This window comes from Onychostoma macrolepis, chromosome 17, assembly GCF_012432095.1.
Source record: "Onychostoma macrolepis isolate SWU-2019 chromosome 17, ASM1243209v1, whole genome shotgun sequence".
In the NCBI taxonomy this organism is placed as follows: domain Eukaryota; kingdom Metazoa; phylum Chordata; class Actinopteri; order Cypriniformes; family Cyprinidae; genus Onychostoma; species Onychostoma macrolepis.
In genome coordinates, this window is record NC_081171.1 from 6,323,336 (window position 1) to 6,344,570 (window position 21,235).

Here is a 21,235-nt window from a genome sequence, read left to right on the forward strand (position 1 = left end):
CCAAACCACTCTAAAACCAACTAGTTTTTGCAGTTTTAGGATGTTTTTTCAACATTAAGCTATTTTTAGGATGTCATTTTTAAAGATGTTTTACGTTTTTGTTTTATTAATTTTTTTTACAATTTATTTATTTATTTTTTTAAACATTAAATGAATGTTTTATATTTTTAAATATATTTTTAATATTTATATATATATATATATATATATATATATATTTTTTTTTTTTTTTTTTTTTATTAATCTATATATAAATAGGATTAACTTGATTATAAACCTTTTTTTTTTATTAAAAAATTTTTTTTTTCAGAATTTGTGTCATTCCTGATTAGTGCAAAGTCATCATAAAATGATTAGATTTATCTATTTATTTATTTATTTATTTTACAGTATGTATTATCGAAATCCCACTTTCCCTAAAATCCAGTCCTGGATGCTGATTGGTCAACAGGGTGTTGCAGTCGTGCTCAAATACACAATATAGTGACATCCACTTTGTGTCAGTACACTGCAATACAATTAAACACAAACTTACGTGACTGGTGCTCGGCTATCGAATGCAGCTCCTCTTGGTCACTTTCTGATTGGCTGAGCTGGAAAGAGACAGAATGGGTGTAACAATCTCAAGCCCTGTGGCAGTTTTAAATGCAAAACACTCTTTCAACGGGTCTGAAGTCCTCCTGATACGGCAGGTGTTCTGATGTCACATACCAGTTTGAAAATGATCCTCGTCACCAAGCGGACAGAGTCGGTGGGGATCCGTGGCTGGAGGCGCTTGAGGCATTTGCATTCCCTCTTGTGATCGGGCCATGCTTGCTTCTGAAGGGTGAAGATGAGGATAAAGCAGAGAATAAATAGAAGAGATTTCACAAACAAATAAATATGATGCAGTTACACATCTTCAATCAGAACGTGCTTTCTGTGTGTGGTCTCCCTTTAGAGGGAATTATGATGAAAGGCCGCCCTACAATTACAGAAAGACAAAGACAAACTTGACAACCATGAGTGCCTGGAGAGAATGGCGCTGGTTCGACAGTGACAGCTTTGCTATTTTAAAGCAGCATGGCGTCTAGTTTTGAAAGATTGGATGTTCACGAACTGCAAAGACTTCTGCAGAGCATGTGACAGACACATTAAAGAGATATTTCACTCCAAAACTGAATTCTGTCATGATTTACACCTCACGTCATTTCCAAACCTGCATGACTTTCTTTCTTCTGTGGTTAGCTCATGCTGCTCTTTAAAACAGCATAAAAGTAAATAAGGAAGGACAAAGTCCTAGAAGTAGCCATTATGACTCTTCTGAAGTTTTGCGATAGCTTTGTGTGAAGAACAGAACAATATATAATAAGTTATTGACTGAAAATCCAATCCAGTACATGCACTGTAAAAAATGCAACTGCACATTTTCCAGTTTACGAAACCTTTTGAGTCTCAAATACTGAAAATTTTTTATTTTCTTGAGACTACATAAAAGCCCTTGTCAGACCAACACAATTACCCCAAATGTTGTCCCAACTAGTCAAACACAGTTGTCTGAACAAAGAATTTCATATTTCTGAAATGTTAAGGTCTTGTGAGTTCCCAGCATGCATTGCAGCATGAATAAATTATGCAGTTACTGTTACAGGATTATTGTTTTGCTGTTTGCTGACTTCATTTAAACTTTTTTGTTGTTGTTTTATCATCATTGTTAGTTATTTGTTGTACTGTGATGTAAAGCTCATCTTTTTAAGATTTTATAACATTCTTGAGGTTTGTGTGTCTATAATTTTGAGGCCTATAGTACACTGTAAAAAATTTCAAGAGGTTTCAATTATTATTTAGTAGCAAGTTCCACAGAAATTTTACGTTCGGTCAATTTCTGACTTCAGTGTTATTTTTTAGTTGGCTCAACCTTTAGTGAACTAGTTTTATATGGGTTTTATATGTTACCTCAACTAAGATTTATTATTTGGGCATCATAAGAAATTGCTGGGGAACTACATAAACATAATTTTTTATAGTTTTAAAAAATATATAAAAAATTATTAACTGGTGTTTATCATTCACTAAAAACACACACTTTACAACACATAATAGCCTTTATTTAATAACAATCTCCATTTATAACATTTTTCATACAGACTAAACATACAGGAATGAAGAAAAAAAAAGCCTAAGGGTCAGTAAATTAACAGAAAATTTTCATTTTTGGATGAACTATCCATTTAAAGCCCCAGTTGACAAACATTACATCTGTAATACAACTGCAAAATTCAGTTTAAATTTGTTTAATGAACTAAGAAAAAACTAAACAAGCTAAACAAAATGTTAGCAAACAAACATTTACAAATATTATTACTGTTCACAATTACATCTTTAAAATGAGACAGAAGTAAAAAAAATAAATAAATAAAATGAACCAGGTGTTACAGTATATAAAATCAAATCAAGTCACCTTTATTTACATAGCGCTTTATACAATACTGATTGTGTCAAAGCAGCTTTACAGAGTCAAACAGGAAAATAGTTTGATAATAATGCAAGAGGACAATAAGTCATTTTTCCAGTTAAAGTCAGTTCATTGGTGATTCAGTGTTGATATCATCCAGTTCAGCTTTCTTCCAATAATGTCTGTGCAATCATTCTGTGCCATCAATTCTATGCCAAGCGTCCTCAAATAAGCAAGGCAAAGGCGACAGCGGCAAGGACCCAAAACTCCACCGGTGACAGAGATTGAGTAGAAAACTTTGGGAGAAACCAGGCACAAGTCGGGGGGCAGTTCTTCTCTGGCCAGACGAAAACAGCATGGCGTGGTTTAATTCTAGGCTGCAACACAGGTCAGATTGAGCAGAGGACTTGTCCTGATGGCCAACGAGGACTTCGGAGGGGATCTGTCTCTGGAGTAGGGGTTGCACCAACTAATCGACTAGTCGACTTTAATACTCTGCCATGACGCTTTAAGCTTGACGTCGACTAGTCTCTGGTCCTATAGAGAGCGCAACAGTATAAGAAATCTCTGAAGGACTTCCACATTTACGCTCCGTTTCCAAACAGTTAAAATGACAAATAAATGCATACCCTGAAAGCGCTCCACAAGACATGTGTGATTATATTACTGGATGCTCGAAACTGAACGGGAGCATGAACATTAAACAGCTTATAGTACAGGTCAGTTAATCACCATTCTAATATAATGCGCTGCTGCTCTGTAACGCGTGGACACACATAGGCTTCAAACAGTAGCGCTTACATCACGCGCAGATCCCGCGTGCACAGAATCGTTCAGCGCGGAAATGTATTGTCAAGACTGTTCTGCGATTTCTCAGTAAAATAGCTTAGAAACTGAAAAGTTCAAGCATATATTTCTTAACTAAATCCCACAGCTTCATTACTAGTAGAGAGTAGTTGCCAGGTAGAATTAATTCACACACGCAATCGCTCTCACTACTGCATTCATATGAATGTAATCTTTACTGTGCAACTTTATCTGTATGTGATTTAGAACGAGCAGAAATCTGTGAGAAATAACACAAATATAAAGACAAAAGAACTGATAAAAATGAGCTGTTATAGGAGCAATAGCCATGTGGGCGGCACTGTGTCATATGCCATAGCTGTGCACAATGTGTTTGTCACAGCTCCAGACTTATTTGTTCATTAATGACGTCATCAGCGACTTTCTTCACATAAAAGTCGACTTTAAAAAATCAAAAGTCGTTCAACCCCTACTCTGGAGCTCATCTAGCTGACATGGCCTCCGTTGACATTCAGGGCTGTCGAGGTCATCTCTAGGTGCTGATCCACCATCTGATCTGGATACGGACTGGATCTGGGTGGCTACATTCACCTCGGAATAAGAATGAAACAGACTAATATTAGTGTAGATGTCACTGAGAACAGTAAAGCACATTATAATTGTAGTAAAAACTCTAAACATTTACACATATTACCTGGAATCAAAACAATAAACTAGTCTTGAAGGTACACACAGTATGCAGTTGCAGTGGAGCAGACTGGTCACGAGCCAGTGTTTGGTGCCTTGGAAGAACTGACTGGGTTGCATCTGAAATCAATGATGACAAAGTACCAATGAAACCTTTGGCCACACCCTAATGGAGAAAGAAAAGTACATTTTAAGTTCAAAAAAATGAAATTATGCCTTTTAAATCATTTACAATGTATCAATATCAGTTAATTAATTTTTTGATGAAACGGAAATGCATCCTTTTTTTTTGGCACAAATTCATTCCACAATCCATTGCACAACAGGGAATATTGATGTAGACTGGATTTGTAATAGAACATGTACATTCCATATTATAGGGCTAAGTTACCTAAAATAGCATAAAAATATATCAAAAAAAATATCAAAATAAATGGTTATGTTTTACAAATTTATTGATCAGTTGGCCCAGTGTTTACTGATCACGGTATTTCCCTGTGCAGGGACTACTGATTCACTACTTAGTAGGGAACTGACTGAGACGCTTTGAACGGGCTGCGAAACGATTCAGTTGTTCATTTTCGTTCGGAACGACGAACTTCTCTTCCGAAGCACCTTCACGAGACCAGAAACGCCGTGTAACGTTAAACCGCCCCGTTTGAAAAGAGCGACATTTCACCGTGTTGGTAGTCACTTTTAATGTCGTCTTTTTACTTCACGGGACAACTGCAAAAGTTTACACACGCAAAAACATTCAACACGCCCATGTTAACTTCAAATGAGCGCATTACTGTGGTTCACATTAAGTTACACGTTTCATAGATTTCGGTTAAGTTAACGTTAAACAAAATGGCTTATAAAAGAGAGAAAGATCGAGCGATCTCTTCATATCTCTTCACGTCACGGAAACACAAAAAATATCATACAACACGCCAAAATTAGCTAAAATTCATTATAGTAATATTACAGCTTTTCACATTAACGTTAAGTGTTTTAACGTTAAGTGTTTCACACAAAGGTGAAAGACCACATTCCCTTCACTTAAATTTCCCTCAGACATATCATACAACGCTTTATATATGTTGTACGTTTGCGTATAAATATATACGTTTCAAATAAAACATTTACACCTTTTAAATATACGTTTTGATAAATTCAGTCTAAGGTTAAGTACAAATATGTATTCAGTGAAACCCTTGACTTAATTGGAGTACTTGCCTGAACTTGACATACACTGTCTTATACCCACTTTTCCTTGGATATACAACTCATAAAACATGATTTTCTCGTTAAATTTAGTCTAAAAAAACAACAACATTTATTTACTGGAACTTACCGGACGCGTGAACTTGACAAGATGGCGGCGCTGTTTCTCCCGCGAAGTCACTCAGGCGCGTGCACGTGCGGAATGATCTCAATGTTGGCTAGATTTGTTTTTATTAGTTCAGTCAAACACTGGCGTTCTGAATGTTGACTGGATTTGAAAATAGCCATTAATTTAATGTTTTTAAAATATATTTGTGCAGACTTAATATAATATGTCTTCTCAACTAAGCCCAAGCAATAAAATTAGTTCAACTATTTTTGCCCTTCCAACATTTTGTTAATTGGATTTTTTACAGTGCATGTTCAACCACTTGTGTCCTGCATTGCTTAGTCTTGTAAGTTGTCTTACAAACAAAGACAATGTTGTCTACTTAAGTTATCCATTAACATTTGTCATTCGTAAATAAACATACATTTGATAATGTGGTGACTTTTTACACATTCTTTTTTCCTTCCAGGAAATGACCTCAATGACAGTAATTGTTGTTTCAGTTGCCGTGACAAGAATTTTTCTATTAGCAAAATAAGGCATTGCATGAACAAACACATTTATATTGGCTCAACAAAGTATCTTTACTGAGAAGAACTAAAAAACTATTGTTGAGAGAACTCAAAAATCTTACTGCATCAAGTTGCCTTACTTTTTTACATTTTCTCAACCATTTATTTTTTTGTGTTGTGTGGACTAGTTTTATGGTGTTTCCTTTGTCATGTTCACACACAATCACTTTCCTTATACAGAAATGAGCCAGCATTGTTTTTTTTGTTTGTTTGTTTTTTTAGAATAATTTAATTCAATTTCTAGGTTTTTTTTTTTTTTTTTACATTTCTTTAAAATCTAGAACTTTAAACCTATAAAGTCTACATTATCATATCTTGTATGGCCATTTATAAGGCCTTTAAATTATCAACATGATTAAAATCTGAAAAAAGCTTACATTACATACAGCATACATTCTGTCAGCTGACTGATATTTTATACATTTTATCAAGCAAAAGGCCTTTCAGATTAATTCTAAAACACCCCCTTTCAGGTTGTGAATTTTTGCTGATTTTTATAAAAGAAACATGAGAATAAGTGCTATATTGTTAGTAATATTTCAAGATGAACACTTACTGGACTGAACATTTTACTTACACATCTACTAATCATTATGAAAAAAAAAACATGTTAAAATGTGAGATTTGAGACATTTTTAGGAATGAACTAACCTAAATAATAGGTTTTGCCCCCCACAGTAAAGCTTCAATCTTAAAATTAAGCATTTGCAGTAAATATCATGTTATTATAACAAACTACTGGAAGATACAGAGTGACAACTGATACTTATATGCATGTTATGCAAGTAGTTTGTTTGAGTGTTATAAAAATCTTACTGATTTACATCACAGCTATCAGAATTGCATCTTATCTTTTGGCCATATAAATATAAGCAACTGCACCAAATTTTTGCTCATATTTTTTCTACTCTATATTTCATATGTCAGGCTTTACAGGGTTAAAAGACAGTAACACAGAAAAATCCTGTGAATGTGAACGTGTTTCACAGGTGTATGGCTCCAAGCACCAAATACTTCTGACGGAAAGTCACACTGGACCTCATGCAGGAGTTTCCGATAACTGCTGGCTCAACAAAAGGGAAAAAAACTGGAGAATTTTAATGACATTATACAGAGTTTTGATAGACAGTGAAATTCCACATAAAGCAAAATGACTGTATTCAATTCCACAGGACACAGGCATTACATTTATATATCTGAATTTCACTCTATGTTTTCCATTCTGCCACAGAAACCTGCAAAAAATATTTGATATTAATAGCACAAGCTTAATGCAATAAAGAGTGTCACTGATTTAAGATGTTTTTGTTTAATATTATGTATTTTAAAAGCAAAACTTACTTCATGTTTTATGTGTGAAATCATGATTTCTGAACGCAGTTTCTATACCACATTATTGTTCTATTACAAGAATGTGCTATTGAATGCCATCTATTCAAAAAAGTGAAATAGATACTTTTTTCATAAATATTTATGAATATTCATTTAAGTGAACAATGCATACGTAAACTAATATTCATTTAAGTGAACAATGCATACGTAATATTATAAACAGCTCTATTAGGCTGCTTTTACATTGCAAGGCCTAAAGCACAGACAAAACATTAAAATAAAATAAAATAAAATAAAATATGATATGCTGATATGACAGGAATATTCATCTATTCCTGATTCCTGATCTATCACTTGAAGCATTTGTCAAAAAAAGCACTAGGTGCAAAACCTTGTGGAAAAACTGAATGTAATCTTTCCACTGAAATAAGACCTCGTCATAAGCTTGTCTGTAAAGCTCTCTGATGAAAGCGTGTGTGAAGAGCTCTTACCTGACACTGAACACTGCAGTACCGGGCCGTCTTACATTGAGAACATCTCGACAGACTTTCACCTCTGTTAGGAATAAAGGAGACAGAATTAACATCAGCCTCGGTGCTTTGTGTATTTCTCAAGAAACTACATCCTCAGGCTGAAGAGGAGAAAGTCTGGTTTGATTTACAAGGCTTATAATGAAGCATTCCTGCCCCAACTAAACATCACTTGCTTTAAAGTATATGTCTAATGACCACCTTTGCTTTGGGGCTTAGTCTATAACATGTAAGCTTGAAGTAAGGAATGTGGTTAACATGCAGAGATCAGATGCATAGAACAGACTGAACACAAAAGGTCAAGGTATCTCTATAAAATGTCAAATTATCTGTTTAAAATGAGTTTAATGAGCTAATGTTGTGTTTAAACATGCATGAGAGTCACGCATATTACACAATTAATGCATACATAGTTATGTCTCAGCTTTATTTGTTAGTTAGTTTTTTTTTTTCTGTGACTATTTGATTTAGTCAAGAGTTTTTTTACCAAATACCACATTTTACCAAACAAACAAAATGCATGGAGGAAGCAAGCAATAACTGAATAAATGCATTAAATTTCAAATGTTTCATAACCTTTCCTGTGCTGCATATGTTGTGATGTTTCCCATGGATACTAACGATCCAAACACTAAAAAGTGTGTGCCTCCCTCCCTCCCTCCGCCCTTATCTATATTGCTCCTTCCTGAGAGAACATAATCACAGGGAGTTTTGTATGAAATAGCACCAGATTCATCTTCTTGCCTCCCTGGTGTCTGGAAGTGGTGTGATTTTTGAACAGGCCCTTGACAAATCACTTCAGAGAGATTTTTAGTGTCAATCTCCTAAAAGAAACTGAAGAGTGTCAGGCACAGATTATAGTGCAAGCCTGAGTTCTATACGAATATAGGTCCTCTGACCCCTTCCTATAGCCTATAACATTTTTACTCTTTCACTACGTGTAATAAATACACACAGTGGTGGCCAAAATTATTAGAACACTAGTATTTTGACCAGCTAAAAAACGTTTTAAGTTAGCTATTTCTATCTTTTGCTGTAGTGTGTCAGTAGGAAATATCAGTTTACATTTCCAAACATTCATTTTGCCATTAAATGTAATAATCCAGTGAGATGTTTGTCTGACAACAGCCAGTGCTCCACACAGAGATCTGATCTCATCATCCTCCAGTCTGTCTGGAATGACATGAAGAAACCTCTTGACGCTTCAAGAGGCCTACCTGCAAAGCTACAGTGCTGTTAAAAGTTTTAGGCACTTGTGTAAAAATGCTGTAAAATGAGAATGTTGTCAAAAATAATGTATAGATTTTCTTTAGCAATTAACTTCTATTAACTAAATTAAATCAACATTTGGTGTGAGCATCCTTTGCGTTTAAAGCAGCTTTTGCCCTAGGTGCACTTGCACATAGTTTTTCAGGTAGCTTTGCAGGGAGGTCTCTTGAAACATCTTGGAGACATTGCCACAATATTTGGGCCGAGATACAACTATTTGAAAATCTGGAATCTGAGGTTGCAAAAAAATAAATAAATATTGCGAAAATCGCCTTTAAAGTTGTCCAGATTATGCTCTTAATGCATATTACTAATCAAAAATTAAGTTTTAATATATTTACGGTAAAAATTTTACAAAATATCTTCATGGAACATGATCTTCACTTAATATCCTAATGACTTTTAATTGAGATCAAAAGTCATAAATCAATAAAAGAATCAGTTACAGAACCAGATGTGAAGTCATCAGCTTTGTTGGGATAACAACAGGTATGTATACAGATGCAGGATCATGAATTTGTTTCAACAAGCCAAATTCATTGCTGTTCTGTCCAGGCTTGTTTACATGGATGGATTGGGAGTTTTGCATAGAAGAGTTCAGATGTAAAAGCCTCTAACTGCCATCTGAAAGTTTCATCTAAAAATGAACTTTTTTTTTTTTTTTCAGGCTCCCATGTGTAGGTTCAGTAATTTTAATCTAATGGCAGTGTATAGATCCTTTTGTACACAATTAAAGTGAAATAACTGAACATAAATAGGAGCCTGATAAAAAGCACTTTCAATTAGGACATTTAAGTAACTTTTATAAATGTACTTAGAAAAAAACATTACTGGTGTGCATCTTGAGACAAAACAAAGGCACTGATATATATATAATCAGTCAGTGCAAGTTTCTTTCAGTTGAATGGTCTATGTTTAATGTAAGTGAGTTTGTCGTACTGTTTTGTTGTTGTCAATTCAATCAATTAATGCCGAATTGCTGCTAATTCGATAAGTGAAAGTAAAATGCGCACAAGCTATTAAAAGCGAGGAAAAGAGGGAAAACTTTAATGAACTACCTCACCGTCACAACCTGAAGTACCGCCCGGGAACGGCTGAAGTGAGAGAAAAGTATATATAACCTTTGAAATATGGATATTTTTCTTACAAAAACGCATAAATTCGCTACAGGAGGCCTCTATTCACCCATGCCATGTGAGGCACGTTTTATTATGGATGTGCGTGCTTTATTTGACTACTTTTGGACTGTTGAAAGAAAAAAAAAAAAAACACCCACCTACTCACATTCTAACGCTTGGAAGAGCAATGAAAATTTTTAATGTAACTCGATTGGATTCGTCTGAAAGAAGAAAGTCATATACACCTAGGATGCCTTGAGGGTGAGTAAAACATGAGCTAATTTTCATTTTTGGGTGAACTAACCCTTTAAAGACAACCACAATTTGTTCACAGTCTAAAGGTGCTGTTTGTAATATTGACAGCTAGTGGTTAAAATTGTTACTGCAGTCCAAATTCAAAATATTGGAGAGCCTTGTTTCTCCCGCCCATCAGACTCAAAGTTCACGCGGGTTGCCAGCTTTAACAATAAATGAGTGTAACTGACAATGTTAGCCAATGAGCCTTGCAGTGTAAAGTGATGAGTTGTTTTATCCATGTTTAATATGTCTCTGGTCATAGAGCTTTTTAGATGGAGGATGAGGCTTTTTAGGTGGTGTAGAATCTGCGATCTCTGACCCAGTTTGTTTGCTAGCTTCAATGGCTGTGATACGCTGTATTTTCTGCCAACTGGCAACCCGGGGTGTTGAAATCCTATTGGGTAAACTGGCAGTGGGTGGAACCACGCAGACAAAAACAAAAACAGACCTTCCGACAGAGAATGCATATAATAGTATTGTTTTTTGGAGAAACAGGTATGTGAACATGTTTCCTAAATATCTGCAAACATATTATGGTATTTTTATGCTTAAGAACAGTCAAGAAATTAGCCTACATACAGCACCTTTAATGGAAAAACAAAAGAAAAGAAGAAATTGTGTGTTTATTTTTTCCCTCTGCTGTACCGAAAATGTACCAAAACTTTAAAACCGAGGTATGTACCGAACCGTCATTTTTGTGTACCATTACACCCCTACAATCTACAGTGGCGACATTCCCAGACAAATAATTGAATGCTTTCTAACATCGTGCCATGATCTCCAGAACCCTTATGAGATCCAGAAGAGTGTAGGAATCTGAGCCGTGCACTATCATGATCAGACGTCCATGCCTGTGGGTATCTGCTGATTTTACTTTGAAAGAAAGAACTGCATAACATTATGAAAAAAACTAAATGTGCAGACTCACAAACAAAGAGAAACACGCTGAACTGAAGATGTTATCAGAACAACAATCATGGACAGTCAAAGCCAAGGTCATGTTATGAAAATTCAGGCTTACATATATTACAATTCTGAACTGACGCTTCCAGTTTTCACTCAGAAATTGCTAGTAAATTTCACACAACAATTACAAAGAGAGAAACAGCATGTAACACACTGAATTAAATGTGAAATTTGAAGTAGAAAGACTATTTTCCAGTAATCTATGCTTGAGTATGTTTTAAACTTAAAAAAAAAAAAACATTTTTTACAGTGTGGAGTTTATTAACTGGAATTGCAAGTCACGCTGGTCATGTACTCTCCAAGTGGTGTGACCTGAATGAAAGAGTGATCCTCACTTTTTTGGGGGGCCATTCATATGGCTGGAGTTTCATATCACACGAGTCAACATTATTTTGCCAAATTTGCATGTTTATCAAATACTTTTACTACAGTGTGTGAAAAAATGACTTACTGCAACTTTAATTAGAGGGAGATTTCTTAGGAAAGTACAATTAGCTTAACAAAGCAAGAAATAATAAGGCTATAACAGATGATGAAACAATAAGAAATACTAAACCTTTGCTTCAGCTGGAGATTAAAGTGTTGTATGGGCCTGTGGGCTCCTATGAAAAATGCTGATGCTTGAGAAGGTACGAGTCATTGGTCGTAATGGAATACACAGAGTCTGGTGCTGTCCAAAACTAAAGCACAGGCCGTAAGTCACAGCACAACACTAGAGTCCTACGGCAGCAGAGCAGCCATAAAGCTGCCCTCATTACTGCACACAGGATATGACAGACAGAGAACGCATCATGATCTCCACTGGACACACTTAAACTCAGACAAAACAATACAAAACAGCTGATCTGAATGTGCAGCTATTTCTGGATTTGGAAAAAGTTAAACAAAGTAGTATTATTACATTAAATGAATTAAAATAAAGAAGTATTATTACAATATTTGTAATAAAAATAAATAAATAATAATAATAATAATAATAATACCTATTTCTGGATTTGGAAAATGTATAACTATTATTATTATTAAAATATTAAAAATTATTATTACATTCAAATAAATGTTAAAAAAATAATGCAGTATTATTAAAATATTTAAATTAAATTAAATTAAATTATTTCTGGATTTGGGAAAACTTACATAAACGAGTATTATTAAAATTAAATAAAATTAAATAAAATTAAATAAAGTAGTATTAATAAAATAAAATATTCTTTTCTGGATTAGGGAAAAATTAAATAAAATTAAATAAAATTAAATAAAGTAGTATTATTAAAAATAAACTAAACTAAACTGAACTAAAATAACAAAATAAAATAACTAGCAATATTAAAATGAAGTAAAAGAAAGTAGTATTATTAAAATTAAATAAAGTAGTATTAATAAACTAAACTAAACTAAACTAAACTAAACTAAACTAAAATAAAATAGCTGGCTGCTGATCTGAATATGCAGCTATTTCTGGATTTGGAAAAAGTTAAACAAAGTAGTATTATTACATTAAATGAATTAAAATAAAGAAGTATTATTAAAATATTTTTTATAAAATAAAAATATATATATATTTTATTTCTGGATTTGGAAAATGTATAAATGTATAACTATTATTATTATTATTATTATTATTAACATATTTAAAATTATTATTACATTCAAATAAATGTTAAAAAATAATGCAGTATTATTAAAATATTTAAATTAAATTAAATTAAATTATTTCTGGATTTGGGAAAACTTACATAAACGAGTATTATTAAAATAAAGTAAAATAATATAGAATTAATAAAATAAAATATTCTTTTCTGGATTAGGGAAAAATTAAATAAAGTAGTATTAATAAACTAAACTAAACTAAACAAAAATAACTAACAATATTAAAATGAAGTAAAAGAAAGTAGTATTATTAAAATTAAATAAAATTAAATAAAATAGCTGGCTGCTGATCTGAATATGCAGCTATTTCTGGATTTGGGAAAAGTTAAAGTAGTATTATTACATTAAAATTAATTAAAATAAAGAAGTATTATTAAAATATTTTTTATAAAATAAAAATATATATATATATTTTATTTCTGGATTTGGAAAATGTATAAATGTATAACTATTATTATTATTATTATTATTATTATTATTAACATATTTAAAATTATTATTACATTAAAATAAATAATAATAATAATACCTATTTCTGGATTTGGAAAATGTATAACTATTATTATTATTAAAATATTTTAAATTAAATTAAATTATTTCTGGATTTGGGAAAACTTACATAAACGAGTATTATTAAAATTAAATAAAATTAAATAAAATTAAATAAAGTAGTATTAATAAAATAAAATATTCTTTTCTGGATTAGGGAAAAATTAAATAAAATTAAATAAAATTAAATAAAGTAGTATTATTAAAAATAAACTAAACTAAACTGAACTAAAATAACAAAATAAAATAACTAGCAATATTAAAATGAAGTAAAAGAAAGTAGTATTATTAAAATTAAATAAAGTAGTATTAATAAACTAAACTAAACTAAACTAAACTAAACTAAACTAAAATAAAATAGCTGGCTGCTGATCTGAATATGCAGCTATTTCTGGATTTGGAAAAAGTTAAACAAAGTAGTATTATTACATTAAATGAATTAAAATAAAGAAGTATTATTAAAATATTTTTTATAAAATAAAAATATATATATATTTTATTTCTGGATTTGGAAAATGTATAAATGTATAACTATTATTATTATTATTATTATTATTAACATATTTAAAATTATTATTACATTCAAATAAATGTTAAAAAATAATGCAGTATTATTAAAATATTTAAATTAAATTAAATTAAATTATTTCTGGATTTGGGAAAACTTACATAAACGAGTATTATTAAAATAAAGTAAAATAATATAGAATTAATAAAATAAAATATTCTTTTCTGGATTAGGGAAAAATTAAATAAAGTAGTATTAATAAACTAAACTAAACTAAACAAAAATAACTAACAATATTAAAATGAAGTAAAAGAAAGTAGTATTATTAAAATTAAATAAAATTAAATAAAATAGCTGGCTGCTGATCTGAATATGCAGCTATTTCTGGATTTGGGAAAAGTTAAAGTAGTATTATTACATTAAAATTAATTAAAATAAAGAAGTATTATTAAAATATTTTTTATAAAATAAAAATATATATATATATTTTATTTCTGGATTTGGAAAATGTATAAATGTATAACTATTATTATTATTATTATTATTATTATTATTAACATATTTAAAATTATTATTACATTAAAATAAATAATAATAATAATACCTATTTCTGGATTTGGGAAAACTTACATAAACGTGTATTATTAAAATATTTTAAATTAAATTAAATTATTTCTGGATTTGGGAAAACTTACATAAACGAGTATTATTAAAATAAAGTAAAATAATATAGTATTAATAAAATAAAATAAAATATTTTTTCTGGATTAGGGAAAAATTAAATAAAGTAGTATTAATAAACTAAACTAAACTAAACAAAAATAACTAACAATATTAAAATGAAGTAAAAGAAAGTAGTATTATTAAAAAATAAACTAAACTAAACTAAAATAAAATAGCTGGCTGCTGAGTTGAATGTGCAGCTATTTCTGGATATGAGAAAAGTTATGAGTTTTTAATGGTCTGACTCGAATCTGCTATAAAAGCAGGCACTTGGATTCCTCGGAGTATTGATTCTGAGATACAGACAGTAAGTGTTTCCCTACAGATAAGAACCAGCCAGAAAAGCAGCATTCTCACATAGCACTCTAATACAGCAATATACTGCAGAGCCGAGACTGATCTACAGAATCATAAAACCATGATTAATATCTATGCAAATTTGGCAAGGTTCGGGAATTTAATAATTGCCATATGTGTGGACTGTACAAGGTAGTGAGAAAGAGCCAGGTCTTTAATAATGATACAAAATGTCAAATGATAATATGCCTTAAATGTGTCATCGAACAACCACTGATTCAATCTCACTGAATTCCACAAAGAAATATGTCCTCGTTTCTCCAAACGATGAATCAGATCTTTATCCCTCTAATAATCCTCAAACAATTTTATCCTCAGCATGTACACTAGTGTTTTATTAAACCATTTTATCTAAGATAATTATTTTGAATTGACACTCACATTACCAAATTATAACACATCATCCAGATCATTTTGTTAACTGATTCACTTTTCAATATACTAACTGCAGCGATTGTTCACAACAAAAAATGATTAGGTAATACATTTTGTGATTGCACACAAACGCAGTAGCAGCTGTACGGCTAATGACAACTCCAACAGTTAACGGGACAATTTATTATTATGGGTTTTTTCCTGACTCGATAAGTCACAGAATGATGCAAAAGTGCATCTTTTACCCAAAAATCAAACAAAAGCCTATTCCCTAAAGGTCCGGAAGAGCAGGATTTGAAGGCTCAAAGTGTGATAGAGAAACACTGCGCTCCAGTGGCCAGACGTTCAGCAGGCCAACAGTCCTTCATCTTACATGAAACCATGAAATGAAAAAACATTTTACATTTCATTAGCAACACACAAATATCCTGAGGCGGATCTCTTTAGATCAAAACCAGCAGAGGAACGGAATCACAGCAGCATCCGCAGGGAGTCAAAAATCAGATTATCCCAACGGCTAATGCCTAATCGGATTTCTGTATGTGGCCGAACACAAAACAAGGTTTCCTCATTTCAAAAATTGGCAATAATTCCACATAAAAATGGCATCGTAACACAATCAGCAAATTATCTAACATGAGCGCTGCGAGGATTCTTTTTCAGTTTCCACGTCCACACACAAACCTATCCTGGAATGACTCCCTGACACACACCGAGAGCTATTATTAGACAGAAAGACGAGCGTCCGGACCAGAACCAGAGCAGCAGAGGAAGAGGAAGAGACAGACAAACAAACCTCGCTATCTGAGCCTTTAAGAGAACAGAAGCACAAACACACACTCTCACTGACCAATTAGACTGTTTACCTTCACAGGACAGACTTAGCTCTTCAAAGCCTGTCAGACAACACCTCTATAAATGCCACTTTAATTAGGAAGAAAAAGAAAATAACATACCTCGTAAAGACCTCGTGAAGTATTACGTTTATAGCATAAAGTGACTTTGATCAACAACATCTATTTGTCAACAGCCTATTTAAAAGTGAGTATTACTGTAGTGAACAAACTACTGTAATGGAAAACGTTAAAATGCTTTTTCTTTAAAGCCTTGAATATTCACAGAAAATACAATTAAGTATAAAGTATTTTGGATAAATTGGTCCTCATTTGCATAGCTGTACTATAGCCTACTAAGTGTATTTAAAGTTTACATACTTTTAAGGTCACAATGAAACAGCAGTAAAAAGAGAGCTTTTCTTTTGATTTTCACGTACATCAATTGTGACGTACAGAGAAAAATGTAGGACAGGGACTTGCATCCACTGAAAATATGCATATGGATATAAATAATTGTTTTACAAACAGATTTATAACATGCACTCAGAATAATGTGAATAAAACATTTTACAAGATACAATTTCAGACTTTCTACTGTAAAATTTACTGATTTATCCAATTCAGTGTGTCACTTGCTGTTTCTTTGTCATTATTTGTTAAATGTATTAGCAATTTCAGAGTGAAAACTACAAAAAAAAATTTTTTTGCGTACAATTTAGCAATATAAAAATAAACAGCATCTCAAGATGTGCAACTTGTTGAGGAGAGGTGTGAAATTACTTCATAGAAGTTTCACAAAAAGTACATATAAATTCACAAATACAGTAAATAAATAAAATTACATTTGATTAAGAAAGTTACAATTTTGTTACACTTCATAACATGCATTTGTGTATTTAACTCATTTTTACTGTTCTTTAATTCATTTATTTTTGTAGATCATAATATACAGTAATTATTTGGAAATATGAAATCATTTTATTCCAAAGCTAGCAACCAGCAACGACCATTTAGTTACCACCAACATCATGCTAGCATCAGAGAGTCTGAAATCTAGTTACAAAATGAATATGAAAATAAAAGCTAATTACTAAACTTTCCTCTAGAGTGATTTGCATGCGGTATTAAGCTAATTGGTTTACAGGAGGCTGTGTTGGTCTGTCCAGGGCAGTAAACACATGACGAGAGCCTCTTTTGCTTGTTGTTATTGATGGTTTTGCTTGATTACATCCAAAAACCCTCAAGTCTAATGGCATCTCTGTCATTTCCACAGTCTCTGCGACCCTGGACCGTGGAAAAATTCAAGCTGAAGTCATGGAGCCTATGAGATTTATTTACTTTTTAATCAGTGGTTACAACAAATGAAGGTCCTCTCTGATAATTCACACCACTCCTCACGTGTTGTGACAAATAGGATTATACACTATGATGGTGATACTAATGATTTTCTGCCTGGAAAGGTCACAGTCTCGATATTAGTGCTGCGAATGTATGAATATGCCACATCAAATGCCATATCAAATGAAAAGCCATGGTAGCTCACTGACAAAATCCTTCCCTGCCATGCAATTCAAGGGATGAAGTTTTGTTTTTGCACCTTGACCTAATCTTACACAGGTACACCGCTGGCACAGTTAGCGTGTGTGTGTGTGTGTCTGCTTCAGTGCTTGAGTAATTAATTCCTGCTGTAAGCTGTAGCACCAGTAGCTCTGAGGAACTGATAATTATTCAGCCTGTTTGTGGCTCGTTGTGCCTGAGCAGGTTTCTCATTTCCAGGATTAGTGGCTATTGGCTCCTTTTTCCCCACTTCCCTTCTTATTTTGCTGTGACAGCTCTGATTTGGGTTATTGCAAGCTTTTATCCACATGAGGCTGGTCTCAGGATCACAGCTGAGTAAAGCTGCTATATATACTACAGTAGTATGATTTCATTTTTAAAGACTTCATTTTAATACTTTTACTCAACAAGGATGCATTAAATTGATCAAAATTGACATTTCTAATGTTAAAAAAATTGTTTCTAATAAATGCAGTTCTTTTGAACTTGAAAAAAAAAATGTATCTCAGTTTCTCAGTTTCTGAATAACAAATTAAGCAGCACAACTGTTCAACATGGATAATAATAAGAACTGCTACTTGAGCAGCAAATCAGCATGTTAGCATGATTTCTGAAGGATCATGTGACACTGAAGACTGGAGTAATGATGCTGAAAAATCAATGTTGAATCACAGGAATAAATTACAATTTAAAATATAGGTTATTTTATTATTTCACAATATTACTGTTTTTACTGTTAAATAAATGCAGCCTCGGTGAGCAAGCGTCTTTTAAAGACATTTCAAAATCATCTTTAACAACCCCAAAATTCTGAACAGTAGTGGGTGCTTGCTTATATACAGCTTGTCATTTTTACAATGGCAACACATCGCTGTTGAAAGACTGAAAAACATTCAACAGCCATTTATTATTTCAGATACTTGACTTTGACTTAAACGTTTACTTGTGTTAGGGTAAGTGGACATAAGAACAGATGTGTCTGCAGAACCCTGTGTTTTTACAGTGTAAAGAAGAAAAGAACACATCTGGATCTTCACTGGGTCACTAACATAACACTGATCATCATTTAAGAGCAGAATAGAACTGAAATATCCTGAAGGAGATCATCATGGATAAGATTTCTCAATTCACATTCTATCCAACCTAAATAGTATGCAAGTTACAAAGTTACAAACACTGTAAAAGACAATTTTAGTCTTTCTACTTCAAAAAAAAAAAAAAAAGTCATGTTTAATGTGTTTCTTGCTTTTTCTTTGTAATACATTTTGATATTTACAATTTCTTAGTGAAAATTGTTTCTACAATAATTTTTCTTTCCAGTTTAGTATGAATTAAACAATAATAATACATTTATAATTATATTATACTGTAGATACTGTAGAAGCAAACAATTTTAAAAAGACAGCATCAACATTAAGATAGATAGATAGATAGATAGATAGATAGATAGATAGATAGATAGATAGATAGATAGATAGATAGATAGATAGATAGATAGATAGATAGATAGATAGATAGATAGATAGATAGATAGATAGATAGATAGATAGATAGATAGATAGATAGATAGATAGATAGATAGATAGATAGATAGATAGATAGATAGATAGATAGATAGATAGATAGATAGATAGATAGATAGATAGATATGCTGTCATATATATTCTCTTCCACTAAAAATTTATATCGGCGAGGGGAATTCCATGGAATGTGAAAAATATTAAACCGATGTGACTAATAAATGGTACATGGTGTAATAAATTACTACAATAAAAAGGTGAAAAAAAAGGTGTAGCTGGAATAATTTTTTATATCTTCTTGAACCTGTCTCATGTACCACAGCCTAGACCTGCCATTTCTGTTTAAACGCTCTGGAATATCACATCTCATAATCTCATAATCAGAAGAGGCTTTCATGCCTCAGCAGGAGAAGTGTGAGTGATATTTTCCAGACAGCCGAACAAAACCTGGGCAGCGTTTCTAGCCAGCGCACTCAAAATCATTACAGTTACGAGGCTGAGGATAAATACAGGTTTTGTTCTCCTATTGACTTTCAATCAAAACGAGGACGAAACACAAACAGCGGTGCTCTGCAGCAGGAGGACAAATGCAGGACAACCCAACCATGATGCTGAAGGTCACAGGTTTGCTCTCTTCCAGCGGCTCTTAGTAACATGATGGATGTTTTCACAAACGCATTTGCTCACGATACAAAGACTAGTCTCGTTGCCGTGGCTCTTAGTGCATCTCGTTGAACTGAGTTCAAAAGGGGTTCTGGAAAGTAATCCAAGACGTCATTTCTGACAAAAGAGCAGATCGATGGCATTATCCTGATCTGCCTGAGAGACCAGAGGAGAAGAAACTGTTCTCCAGGACTGTTCTTCAGAAAGAGTGTCAAATGAACACAAATGATTATATGCCATGCAAAAAAAAGTGCCATGTACCACACCATGATGCCTTATAGTAAAATCTAGACACCATATGGTTGGTACTCATAACAAAAATTAATTGACAAACTACAGATTTTAGTTTTATTACTACGAAAATATACATATTTAATTCTTAAATAAATTAATAGAATAATACTGGCTGTGGTTAATCATATTTATTGGTTCTCTTCTCCTTCATAAGATAACCAATAAACAAGTGTTTATATATATATATATATATATATATATATATATATATATATATATATATATATATATATATATATATATATATATATATATATATATATATATATATATATATATATATATATATATAATTGTTTTTTGTTTTTTTCCTGGTAAATAAATAAATAAATTAATATTAATTAATTAACTTATTTTAATATTGTTAAAAATAGCCAGATTCTGAATAATTATTTAACAATATTTAGGTTTATTTTAATTGATATTATTTAGATTCAAACATTCATATAAATATTTAAATAAATTCAGATGATTACATTAATTTGTTTCTGCAAATAAATAAATAACTAAATATTATTAAAAATTGAAAGGTTCTGAATAATTTTTTAACAATATTTAGGTTTATTTTTAATTTATATTATTTAGGTTGAAACATTCATATAAATTTAAATGATTAAATTAAATTTTTATGCCATATTTTTTCCTGCAAATAAATAAATACCTAGAATAAACATTAATTTAAGTGCTTTGTAGAGACAATAAACTGGCTATATTTCATAATATTTATTGGTTATCTTTCTATTTATTTATTTATTTATCTATCTATTTTTTATTATTTATTTCTGGTAAAACTACTAAAAAAATAAAAGTGCTTTGTGGAGGGAAAAAAACAAACGAAACTTGTAGCATTAAAAGCACAAATCTATGAAATAATAT

The 21,235-nt window shown here is 31.8% G+C and overlaps 1 protein-coding gene across 5 annotated transcripts in view; it reads right to left on the reverse strand.

Annotated features, from left to right (window-relative positions):
- Positions 1 to 21,235, reverse strand: part of smyd3 (SET and MYND domain containing 3) — a 177,018-nt gene that overhangs the window by 148,208 nt on the left and 7,575 nt on the right. The window contains exons 1-4 of one of the 5 annotated variants that reach the window (XM_058749193.1): positions 5,265 to 6,078; positions 3,715 to 4,094; positions 712 to 819; positions 536 to 593 (exon numbers count right to left, since the gene is read on the reverse strand). In XM_058749193.1, coding sequence (XP_058605176.1) covers positions 536 to 593; positions 712 to 819; positions 3,715 to 3,726 — 178 coding nt within the window. In that variant the 5' untranslated portion in view covers positions 3,727 to 4,094; positions 5,265 to 6,078. Of the gene's footprint in view, positions 1 to 535; positions 594 to 711; positions 820 to 3,714; positions 6,079 to 7,638; positions 7,703 to 21,235 lie in introns of those variants that run through there. The other 4 variants (XM_058749195.1, XM_058749194.1, XM_058749190.1 and 1 more) reach the window with 4 other exon arrangements.